Here is a 12887-nt window from a genome sequence, read left to right on the forward strand (position 1 = left end):
CTGAGTTTAAAAATAAAAATAATTTTTGTGCCTTATTTCTGGTGTACAGAGTCCTGAAACTCTCAGAATTTTATATATTTTTATACATATTATAATTTTATGTATTTTATAATTTTATATATTGTATCTTTTTATGTCTCTGGTGTAATTTCAAAACTGAAAGGGTGGCATTCATATTATTTGTAGTTTCCCTCCTCTATACACCCATTAAAAATCACTAGTGGAATGAAATTCATTTACAGAAGTAGCCAGTGTTGCTGACTCTGTAATAATCTGCATGCATCCAGGAAAAAGCTTCCTAAACAAGGTGCAGAAATGGTGTGACTGAGGTGACATCTTGTAAATGAGTAACTGTGATGTAATACAGTTTTTCCATTCTATCACTGACAAGCAGGCTGCAACAAGGGGATTTAAACTGAGACCATGGAGAGCAGCATGCAAAAAAGCAATCAGGATTCTGAAGTACATTTCCAGTTGAAAAGCAGTGTGCTCCACATTTTTTTAATAATATTTTTTAAATATATTCTGGGCTTTCAATGAACCTAAGTAATTTTTGACCACACGCTGTAATAAGCCATAATAATAGTAAAATCATAGTAATACAATTGCCTGTACATCCAGTGGTCCCACCATTCAAGCATACTGTTCTATGATTGATGATTAACAGCAAAATAAAGGCAGGCCCCTTCTTCCTTTGTAGACACAGCAACATGCTGCCTCACTAAAAGAAGCTGCTGATTTGTGTTCCATCAGGAGAAGAGTTATTATGAATCCCTTTTCCAGAAGCCTTTGGATCATTTATTAACAAGTATTCCCACAGGTGGGAAAGCTGAGGAGGATCAGCTTTGCTACCCTGGAGGATTCTGCGCTTCATGGAAAGTCATAGAATCATAGAATGGTTTGGGTTGGAAGGCCTCTTAAAGCTCATCCAGTTCCAACCCCCCTCCCATGGGCAGGGACACCTTCAACTAGATCAGGTCGCTCAAAGTCCCTTCCAACCTGGCCTTGAACACTGCCAGGGATGGGGCAGCCACAGCTTCTCTGAGCAACCTCTGCCAGTGCTCACCACCCTCACACAGAAGAACTTCTTCTCTATGTCTAACCTGAACTTCCCCTATTGAAGCTTGAACCCACTGCAGTTTTGATCCGGAGCCTTTAAAATAACCGGCACGCCTCGGGGACCAGGTAGCGAGCTCTACTCGCAATCCCCGCTTGTCCATTAAGCCGCACCTCCCGGTGCCTCTAGCGCCGCCGCACCGCTCCTCCAGGCCGCAGGGGGCGCTCTACGTCGGGGGGGGCGGGGCCACGGCCCTCTCTTCTCACGTGACGGCAGCGCATCCTGCTCTCCGACACGCGACCAGGAAGTCGGCGGCTCCGCCTCCGCTGCCGCAGCCGCACAGGCCACGCCCCCCACTTTCATCCAATCACCGCTCTCATCTCCAGCCCTGGCGCGCCGGAGCTATCCCGCGGCGGGCAGCGCCTGCGGTCCCTTTAAGGAAGCGCCGGGGCTCGGGATTGGCTGCGGGGCCGAGCGGGGCGGGGCGAGACCAGCATAGGGGAGGGCCGGGGTGGCTGAAGCGGAGCGCGGGCCGCCGCAGAGTGTGCGCCTGCGCGGGGTTGGCCGGGCGGTGGCGGTGGGCTACACCTGTGGGCGGGGCGGGAGCGCGGAAATGCCGCGGTGCTCGGGGCAGCAGAGGTAGCCTCAGGGTGGCGGCAGCCCGTGTGCGAGCCGGCATCCTCCTCGCCTTGCTCGTCGGTAGTGCCGTGAGCATCCACCCGGGGCCATCGCTGTACCTGGGCTACGCCTGCTGCCGCCGGGAGGATGGCACAGCCGGTGGGGGAGACGCGTGCCTGCGCCGCGGCAGCCGGAGGTGACGGCGAGGAGCTGAACGGCAGGAAGGTGGCTCTGATCACCGGCATCACTGGGCAGGTAACGGTGGGATTCCCGTCGGCCCCGGGCTTTGCCCGCGCTGTGGAGTGGTGAGACCCACCTTGAGGCGCCCGCGCCGTGGCTGAAGCTGTGCGGGCAGCGGTGGAGGGTTTGGCGTGGGGCTGTCGGGCGGGCTCGAAGCAGCGGCCACCCTCCCTTCCTTCTGACCGTCCCTCCTGGGCCCCGGGAGACATATCCCCGGGGCTGCGTTCCCAGCACCTCAAGCACCTCTTAGCGAGACGGCTACCCGGCTTCCCTCGCAGTTCGTGGTGTGTGGGTTGCAGGAGCCCTCGCTGACAGCCCGCAGAGGCGGACAGGCTGCCCTGAGGGAAGATGCTTCCCTGGCATCACCTACTCGTGGCTTAGGCTTGTTTGCCCCAGGGTTTGAGGTGTTTTCCACTAGGTCTGTATGATGGGGGGTATATCACTTTCATGTTGCGTCTTTGGACTGTCATATAGTAACCTTTACTAGGAATTCCCACGAGGTCAGCTAAATCTGTGCTGAAACGAGATGTGAAGTAAGCATTCCTGAGAGAGGAGCCAAATGTAGAAAAGGAGCTGGTGCTGGGATCCTCCATCCTGATGGTCTGAAGTGGCAAAGGCAAGCAATGCAGTAGTACCAGCACAGGCATGAGGCAGCCTGAAGCTGGGCTTGATCTGAGCAGGCTCCTCACTCAAGAGGTGCTCTTTGTCATCTGCCTCTCTGACATACTGAGCAGCTATTCATTTACTTTCATCATCAGTACCTGTTTTATAACCAGACAAAAACATCTCCCCAGGCTGCTTGTTTTGTATTCATGTGCGTTCATTGCAGTCTTCACTCTCTTTGGCTGTGTTACTCATAGGGATAATGATGCTCTCACAGTCCTGGTGCTTTTGAGCAGAAGGTGCAGGAGAAAGATGGCATGGAAAGGAAAAAAATAGTCCCCTTGGAGCAACTTCTGCACTGGGGAAAAAAAGGTGTGCCAGTGGTGAGTTTTAACCTGGTGAGACATGCAGGGGTTTGATGTATGCAATTTGTGGCTTGTGCTGCTACACTCCCAATAGGCAGTTTGGGTATTTGCTTGGATTGTTTATCCACGAAGAGGTTTGCATTGTTGTGTCTTTGCTGGCAAGTGGGTGCTAAATAAAAGCTGTCCTGGGCATGCTTAGTTGTATTTGACAAACACCTTATTTGCAACGTGTTGCCCATTTCCTGGAAAAAAAATGCTCTGCTGCCCATTGTTTATCACTTGGCATGTGCTGGCTGTATGGACTGTGATTAGTATAACCTATTAAGTAGGTAATGTAAGGTAAGCATTATTGCTTATCTTACAATCCAGCTTGAAGAGCTGTTTTCCTTTATGGCCTGTATTCAGTCAGTGACAGCTTCATACATAGAATCATAGAATGGTTATGATTGGAAAGAATCTTAGAATCATAGAATGGTTTGGGTTGGAAAGGATGTTAAGATCATCTAGCTCCACCCCCACTGCCATGGGCCGGGACACCTCACACTTAACCAGTTTGCCCAAGGCGCTGTCCAGCCTGGCCTTGAACACCGCCAAGAATGGAGCATTTACCTCTTTGGGCAACCGGTTCCAGTGCCTCACCACCCTTGGAGTAAATAACTTCTCCCTTATATCTAACCTGAACTTCCCCTGTTTAAGTTTAAACCCATTTCCCCTTGTTCTGTCACTACAGTTCCTAATGAATACCCTCCTCAGCATCCTTATAGGCCCCCTTCAGGTACTGGAAGACTGCTATGAGGTCTCCATACAGGTTCCTCTTCTTCAGACTGAAAAGCCCTAACTCTCAGCCTGCCTTCATATGGGAGGTGCTCCAATCCCCTGATCATCCTCGTAGCCCTCCTCTGGGCTTGTTCCAACAGTTCCATGTTCTTTTTATGTTGAGGACATCAGAAGTGCACACAATACTCCAAGTGAGGTCTCACGAGAGCAGAGCAGAGGGACAGGATCACCTCCTTTGACCTGCTGGTCACGCTTCTTTTGATGCAGCCCAGGATACAGTTGGCTTTCTGGGCTGTGAGTGCACACTGAAGCTGGCTCATGTTCATTTTCTCATTGACTAACACCCCCAAGTCCTTCTCTGCAGGGCTGCTTGCAATCTCTTCTCTGCCCATCCTGTAGCTGGGCATGGGATTGCCCCAACCCCAAGTTGCAAGTAGGATCTTGCACTGTGCTTTGTTGACCTTCATGATGTTTGCACCTTTCTCTTCAACTGTGATTTGTCCTGTTATACTTACAGATCAACTCGTGAGGCAGGTGTAGATTGTTTGGAAGACCATGAGCATTGTGGAAAAGTACATATTAAAACAAACATGCTGCTTTTTCATGTTGAGACAGTGAGTGCTCTCTTTTGTGGCAGAGCCACCTGACCTTTTGTGAGGGGATGAATCCAGAGACAATGTAGACTCATAGCAGATTTCATCTCTTATCCAAGAGAACCCGTGCTGTGCTTTGAATGTTCACCTACTGTTTGTGTTTTGCCCCATTATGTCTGTTCTTATGTGTTCTTACCACACTTCTTGATGCACGCTCTTCCTATGAGTTAGCAGCTGTCTGCCACTAGTGGGCTCAGGAAACCCCTCCAAGCAGCTGTCTGACAGGGTGGTATAACTATGTCTGAGAAGAGGAAAACCAGTAATCTGTGTGTATTAACATTTTTGCTTGATGCTCTTCTTTCTAGCAAGAGGACAGTCAGCTTTCCCAAGGGCTACTTTGATTGCTGTGTGATCAGTCTTCCAGTTTGTTGAGAGAAGTACATTTCTCATCAGAGACAGTAAGTTAGTAGGTCTATAGCTACAACCCCCTGATTCGTTCAGTACTTTACAGGATGGCAGAAGACCAATGGGCTGTCTGCCCTACTAGGGTGAGTGACTGGAGGCTCCTGCTTTGTGCCAGCTTACTGCACCAGTTAACAAAACTGGTTAAGGTGGTTTGCTTCTCTTCCAGATGCACCTTTTAAAAAAGGTGTTAAAAGGACGATTCTCTCTGCAAGGGTGAATGTGTTACTGATAGGAGGGTGATTTTGTGACCTTTGGCCAAACAACAGAAGGATTTGCAATATGCATGGTAACGTCACAAAGGAAAACATTCAATAACTGTATAGTCAAGACTCAAAGGCATTCTGGCTGCAAGGGCTGGACCTAGGTCTTTATGAAATCAAAGCAGATGAATGAGCCTCTGCAGATTCTGCATTTACCCGTGGTGTTAGAGTGAAATCAGTATCATTGTACAGCTTGCATTACTGATAAGAGACTTAAGCACGTAGTCAATGGACATGTATACAGCTTGTGCAGTATTGAGATTTCTCGTATTCCCACCACAGCAGTGGGAGGTAGCACATGTCACTGTTTTGCTAAACTGCTTCCAGAGCAGGGCAATTGCTGTGGTTGGATGGATAAAACATGTAAGTGTTGTGTAGGTATAGCTGGTACTTATGAGTAATGCATAGCACTTTTTACTTTAAGGAAAAGTATTTAAAATTAAACAGGCCTAGTGTGTGTTTTAAAATGAAAATATTTTTTTGCTAGAACATGACTTTTATTGGAAGAGTGTTTTCACAATGCAAAATAGATGTGCTGGACTTTTCAAACTTTGAAACCTTGAAGAATTACTCTGTAAAAATGGGAGTTTTGATTCATAGCAGTATAACAATTCTGTATATGGAGATATGTCTATTATTTGGGGAATCTACTAAATCAGTACTTTTTGACAGTATTGTTTTCTAGGCAGTATGACTAAATGTCTGTTAAAATTGCACTGAAATATCTTTCTGGAAAGTCTGATTGCACTGCAATCAGCCTGATTGTCTCTCTGAATGCTGATGCTTGTAAGAGGATTTAGATATTTGACTTCCTTGAGAAATACCAAGAAATACTCTGGTTGAGTCTATGCGGTTATATGTTGACATTTCTACTTTTCCCCTTTAGTCACTGGATTATGAGCAATGAATAATGTCCATCTTGTCTGATGCTGTCCTGCTTGAGGAGACAGTAAGGTAAGAGTTTGTAGACCAAGATCATTCAAGAGGAACTTATCAAGCTCAGTTTTGAATGAAGCAGTACACTAGAACTTGACTGTCTGTACATGGCCAGAGGCTACTGGAAGTTTTAGATGAAGAAAGCAATTGTGTTTCTGCCTTGAGAACTCTTTAACAGCAACAGTACTAGCACCAACTTCTGCTCCCTTGCCTGCAGTTTTGTTAGACTTGACTGCTAGTTGGCAAAACTTCAGGTATGACTGTAGAAGTTTCAGCCAAACCGCAAGATAGTGTGACTGTCAAGCAAGTGTGCATGCAGAAATGCAAGAACACTGGTGTAGGTAGAATATGGGATCTGCCTCTGGCTTTCTGGTATCAGAAGTTCAATCAGTTGCTTACAACTTGTGTTATTCCTGTAACACTGCAAGTTTTATGTAGGTGTTACAGTTCATAGTTTGAGAAGGGCTAACTGTATCAAGTGTGCAGAAAGATAACTGAGAAAGCAAGATTTGCTGTTATGAATTGATGTTCTTTATTTAAATGTGGCTGTTGAGAATGAAACCAAGCAAGACAGGCTTTGTGGGGCAAACTAGCACTAGTAGGACAACATGACTCATTGCTTGATACTAAGAAAAGTAATGAATAGCTAGTATGGAGAGTGACATAAAACTCCTTGATAGTCTGTGTCTGAAAACTTTAATTCTTGGATAAGAGTTTTAAAGCAACCAGTTGAACAACTTTTTAGGAAAGCTTTTCAGGTATTGTGATCAAGTGGTGAGGAGAGAATCTTTGTCACTGGGAACTTACACAGAAGGCTGATGTAGAGAAACACTATAGCCTGTTGCACCACAACCAGGATGTTGGCTTGCCAGGTGAAGGATAAAATCCAAAGGATTGCTTTTCTGCATAGATGAAAGAGGATAGCTTTTGCTGAAACTGGCTACAGTTAAATATTAGCATTGCTGCCTTTTCATTTAAATAAATATTGTCTTGGTTTCTGGCTAAAGCTAAATATTAGTATAGCTGCATTTTCATTTAAACAAATATTACATTGTTTGAAACCAGGTAGTTTTACTTCAATTGCTGAGTAGCAGAGTTGTCTTGAGTGAGAATTTCACATGCCTTGAAGGTCCTTATTTTAGTTTGAGGACATGGTAAGATGCAAGAATAATGTAAGAATGCTTATTTGGGTACATACTGAAATATAAGAAACTTCACTTGAGAAGGTGTCTGTTGTTTGTGATTTTTTTTTTTTGGGTTTTGTTTTACATGATGAATGTCATCAAGCACTGGAACAGACTGCCTGGATAAGTTGAGTGTCTGTCCCTGGACAGATTTAAAACCAAACTGGACATGTTCTTGAGGAACCTGCTCTAGCTGACCCTGACTTGAGCAGTGATCTTGGACTGGGTGATCCAGAGTTCCCTTCCAACGTGAACTTCAATGATTCTGAGTCCTCCACAATATCAGAAGTTGAACACCTGCAGTTTGTGACAAGATAGCATACGGGGCTTATTGAAAACTCTGCAATAAAGGAATAGCGGTTGTGGCATGAAACCCAAGCTTGCCTAAAATATAATTCCAGGTCTTTCCGCTTACAGGATATAAATAAGAAGTGTTGCTATTGAGTTTCATCCAAAACCCTTGAGAAAAAAATATTTTATTCAAAAGTAGTAGAACAAATACTGAAATGGGATATTAGAATGTTATCTGAAAACAGAGGTCATATTTTTAGAAAGATGCCTGAATTTTGATTTGGCTCCCCGGTTGAAGGGAGGAGGGTTACCAGGAAGTCTAATTCAGCTACTGCATGGATCTTCTACAAAAGCAACCTATAAATATGTGGTCCAATGTTTTACTCTTTCTTTCTGTGTTTCATACTCTACAACAGTATGTGCAGACTGGTAGGGCTTTTGGATTCTTAAACTGAGAGCCCAGGATATTGGCTGTTCTCTGTGCCTGTCTGGAGAAGCTCAGCTGTATTCCACTGCTTTTCAGAATAGTGCAATTAGTAATGGTGTTCAAACATAAGTGAGCTAGAAGATATTAATGATAAAAGGGATGGCAGATGCAAGATTAGTTCATATATGTCTTGATGTATTAACTTCCCTTTTTTCTTTCCATCTTTGCACAGCTTTGCTCAGTGTTTGTGACTGCCAGTGAAGTCTATTCTCTAGTTGCTTACTGGAGAGAGAAGTTGTGGTAACCTTGCTCAGCTAGCAGGTATTAACAAAAGGACCGGTGCAGGCAATCTAATTCCTTGTGTTTGAACAGGATATGTACAGGATGTGGACTGAAAAACATTGTGAACAGCAGGTAATTCTAAGGTACTATAAATGGTGATTTGTACCTGCTGTGAAAATAGATAAGATTCTGAATGTTCCAGGAAAAATAACACTATAAAGTTCATGGTAACAGTACTAAGATATGAAATGGAAGCACGCTACCCAGTTTTGGTTTGGAAAGTTAAGTTCCTCCAAGCAACATTTCTCATGAAAGTTTCTAATGGTGTGGATAGTCAGAGGGGGCTATTGGCACTGCTTCCCAGACTGACGAGAGCAGAATATATCCTGTTGCCAGCAGCATGCTGCTTGCTTAGTCCTGGTTTTTTTTTGTGTGTGTGTTTTATTAATTTAATGAAGAGTGGTGACTGTCAGTATAGACAGAATCTGTATTTCTCTATTTCCTAAGATTTTTAAAGAACTGAAGCCTCTTTATGTACCTACAGCCAGTCAAAACTGAAGTGAGAACTCCTGTCAAAACCTCTCCTGTGACTTCATCCTCTCCTAATAAGTTTTGGTCCTTTTTCTTTTTTTCTCCTCTGATTCTCTTTCAGATCCTTTTGGAGTAAGTTTTTTTACAAAATAGATAACTGTGCAGAAGGACAAGGAAAACGGAGTACTTAAACCTGCTGATGGCCTGTGTGAAGAACATCTCAAAGGTTACCACTCTGATCCCTGTAATCCAAGGAAGCTGAATAAAAGGTTTTTCAGTGCAGTTGTGATACTGGTATTTATCCTAGTAGTGCTTCCTGTTGTCCACGCTTTTCTTTGAAGAGTATTGAGACCAAGTTTTTTTCGTACTTAAATATGCTTTTATTTTGTCTAGGAGGCAGAAGGTGGTTGCTTTCTATCTCTTGACAATTTCTAGCAAGAAATTTCTATCCCAGCTTCTTCAGACTTTTGGTTCTGGAGTAGAGTCCTGATTAAGTATGTTCTTCTGAGCTTGTCAGCTTTGCTTCTCCTACACTATTGCAGCACAGCTTGGGCACAGTTTGGAAAGTATGGTTTCCTTGAAGCACTAGGTGAACAGTGACACAAGAGTGAGTCCAGCAGTGTGCTAAATGTCTAATATTTTCTCACAGCTGTGTGCTCTCTCTTCTCTGAATTTCTTCTTGCTACTTCGGTTGCTTTTTTAGCCAGACAAAATAAGTGTTGTAACATTTTTTTTTGCCTCCTGTTTCTTTTATATAAATTCACTAATTTGTTTTTAGGACTTTGGCTAAGAAATTCCGTTGGGTTATATGTATTTGAACTGAGGGATTCAGTTATATCCAAAATTTTCAGCTAAGCAAAGCTGTTACAGGAGGTGAGATGAAAGAGCATAATTCTTTCTAGTCTGCTCTAACTATTTAAGCTATAGGGACTGGAAAGTCCCGAAAGCTTGTTCCGTTTCTAGGGTGTGTACAGACTTCACAATGTAAATTCATAATGAAGCTTTTGTAAAGCCTGTCAAACAAGTTGATGTAAACCAGCTTATCTGTTGTCACCTGTGCTTTTTACATGTGTCAAGCAACTGAACTTCCTCACATGCAATGTAAATGTTGCAACAACTTTTCTTTTCATTTATTCACAAATACATATACACATGAAGTAGTATCCTTAAGGCAGGCTTCCTTCTTTGGGAGTATTTCTTATTATAAAGGTTTGGGTTTTTTTTTTGGAGGGTTTTTTTTTTGGCTTTTATTTTCAGATGAGAAACCGGAATTTTGCTTTGTAACTCAAATGTTATTTGATGGCAAACAAATTAAGTATAAGGACTTAAGTCAATTGACTTCGTGATTTGGTTGCAGTTAGTTCACCATCAAGTACCATTGAAGAGCATTTGCTACTGTACCCTGAGACAACTCTATTGTATTGAATATGGTACAGCTTGCATCGTGCAGTCAAATTGGTTAGTTAGAAATTAGCTAAGCATCAGAAAGTGGTGATATTGTCAAGTCCAGTGATCCAACAGGTATGTTATCCACAAAAATGTAATTGCCTTGGGTATAAGATGCCACAGATCTTGGCTTTTTGCAAGAAGCTTTCAAGTGGATAAACCAGCTTGTGCTGCATTTGCTGTGCTTAAGCACCTTTGAAAGAACAGGAAGAAAATATGCTTTCTCTTGAAAAATCTGACTATTGATGTAGTAAGGTACAGTCAAATTTTATTAAAGATTTCTGCAGGGCTTTGCTTTAGCTGTCATTTGGCACATTTATTGCTGCTTCAAAATTCTTCTCAAAGGAGAATTCCTGCAGCCTGTGGCAAAATTTAATGCAGAAGGAAAAAATTTTCAGTGTTGAATGCCTAGATGAGTGCTTTTGCTGTAATGAGAAGATACCTTGTCTCTGTTACATATCTGACACTTGCATAGCTATTAATTATGTGCCTGTTGGCTTTTTTCCTCTTCCAGGTTCCTGAGGAGGTGATGTTCTTTGTGTTATGTATATCACATACAAATCTCTAAAGTTTCACCTTCTAGTATAGTGCTGAAGCATGTGGTAAATAGATAGGCTGTCAGGTCAACTGTAGCTGGTTCTTGTGTATTCATAGGCGCTTTGAAGTAGCATTTCACCTGCAATGGAAGCCTTAAACCCCTCTTACCCCCTTTGAAAAAGAGTAGACAGTTCTCTTATTTTTAACCTGTAATGTCTGAACCCATGGCAGAAGTAGCTTGAACATTATTTACCATTTTATGAATGGAAATAAGCCTTTTTTTTATACATAGAATGGTACATATGTGTAGAAGGAAATAAAACCTGAAACTGGGCAGGGAATACTCCTGTCTGCTCCTGTACATATCCTGTTTATGATTTTTATGCTTCTCATTTTATATGGCGCAGTCCCTTCTGACTACTAGTGTAGTCCACTACCTGTAACCTTAACTATGTTGGTGCTATTCTGGAACTAGTAAACAAAATCTGACTGTTTAGGCTGCTACTTATCAAATTGCAAGCATGCTGTCATGGGTTGTGGTTATTTTTTTTGGTTTTGTGGATTTTTTTTTTGTTATGGTTATGAGTTTTTTTGTTTGTTCTTTGTTTGGTTTTTTTTTCCCCTAACATTTGTTTCATGCATGCAGGATCCTTTTAGCTACCATAGCAATGGCTGGCTTCATCAGTGATGGTGGTAGTGACCCGTAGTTTCCTCTTGATGGTAATTTCTTTTTTAGAAAGATGAGGAACAGCCACTCTATCTTTGGCTGCTGTTCAGTGTCTTTGCCTCCCTTAGCTCTGATAACTGCTCTCTGGAAGCACAAGCATTACTGTGGAGTAGGTTTGGTTTTGAAATGCTGAAATTTCTGGCTGTTTTTTCTGGATTTCATACAACTAAATAAGTGTGGTTTTGATGTTAGTGTAACTTTTCCATGATTACACAGTCTGTCAACATATTCCTGCCAAAATTTAGCATGCTGTTTGCCTCTGAAATTAAAATACTATTAAAATTGTACAAGACATGTAGTATAAAAGGCATACTGGGCTCTTCAGACCTGCATGCAAAAAATTATATTCTTCCATCTTTTGTGAGGTATTTGTGTTGCATGAGAATCATAGAAGGGAAGGAGTATACTTAAGAAGACATTATACTTAAGAAGACACAACTCAGAAGCTCTGCAGGTGCTGGTTTGGCTGTTACTGGTCAAGTGCTGCTCTGCTGAAGTCTAAGCCTGGTCTGTACCAGAACTTCACATCGTCTTTGCTTACAAGCTGTTGGGTTTTTTTCCCCTCAGTGTTTGCAGTGGTGCTGGAAGCTGTTTCAGAATCTGGCTGGCCTTTGAACAGCAGTGGGGGGGGGGTCTGTGGTTGTAGGACTACAGGCTCAGCAGCATACATCATACCCTCCTCTTGCAGGGGGTTGGACTAGATGATCTCTCGAGCTCCCTTCCAACCCTTGGGATTCTGTGATTCCGTGGTCATTTTATTTTTGAAGGTGGAATAAAGTTGTATAACTGTTCTTGAAGACGTGATGGCAAAGAAGAGTTAAACTTCAGTTTATGCCTTTACCCACCCATTTTAGAGAAATACTCCTACAACTGTGTGGTTTTGCTTCATGTATTTGATTTCTTGAAATTCTGAAAGTCACCTGATACGCATTAAATGTTTGTGTTCTTATTGCAGCCCTTCATAGTTGAATGTATGTACAATTGTTTCAGTCCTTTTTTAAAATGTGAAGTTTTTTTTTTCCTCTTATCTGAGTTCTTCATTTTTCAAGAATGAAAAAGGAGTCTTAATACTGACTGTTTACAAAATGACAGCTGTTGCAATTCTGTTGGTAATATCTTTGTACTTTCAGACATATGCAGTTATGTTGGATCAGCATTTAGTCATCTGTATAGAAAACACCTTTATGGAAATGCATTATTATGCTGTGATTTTTTTTTATGTGAAAAGTGTAGGTAGAATTTCAAATAATTATGTTGTCTGTTGCTTTTCTTGTTTAAACAGTACGAGAAATCGGATTGACTTAAAATTAGAGAGGAACTAATTTTGGGAAATACTGCTGATTCCTTTTGCAGTGCTATTCATCTGTCACGCACAAACTGTCAGTTTTAATTATATCCTAGGATCTTGCATCGTCTGTTTTGATTAATTAAGAGGAAGTGTAACAGAGTTGGCAAACTGAAAACAAACAGAACCTTAAGACTACTAAAAATCCTTAAGCAGTGATGCTATTATCAATTTTGATAAGTTGAATGAACTGTAACAGGATT

General features: G+C 42.5%; 1 protein-coding gene across 1 annotated transcript in view; it reads left to right on the plus strand.

Annotated features, from left to right (window-relative positions):
* Positions 1 to 1645: 1645 nt before the first annotated feature.
* Positions 1646 to 12887, plus strand: part of GMDS (GDP-mannose 4,6-dehydratase) — a 413709-nt gene continuing 402467 nt past the window's right edge. The window contains exon 1 of the mRNA XM_031049754.2: positions 1646 to 1930. Coding sequence (XP_030905614.2) covers positions 1823 to 1930 — 108 coding nt within the window. The 5' untranslated portion in view covers positions 1646 to 1822. The remainder of the gene's footprint in view (positions 1931 to 12887) is intronic.

The sequence above is a fragment of the Melopsittacus undulatus genome, chromosome 1 (assembly GCF_012275295.1).
Source record: "Melopsittacus undulatus isolate bMelUnd1 chromosome 1, bMelUnd1.mat.Z, whole genome shotgun sequence".
NCBI lineage: Eukaryota > Metazoa > Chordata > Aves > Psittaciformes > Psittaculidae > Melopsittacus > Melopsittacus undulatus.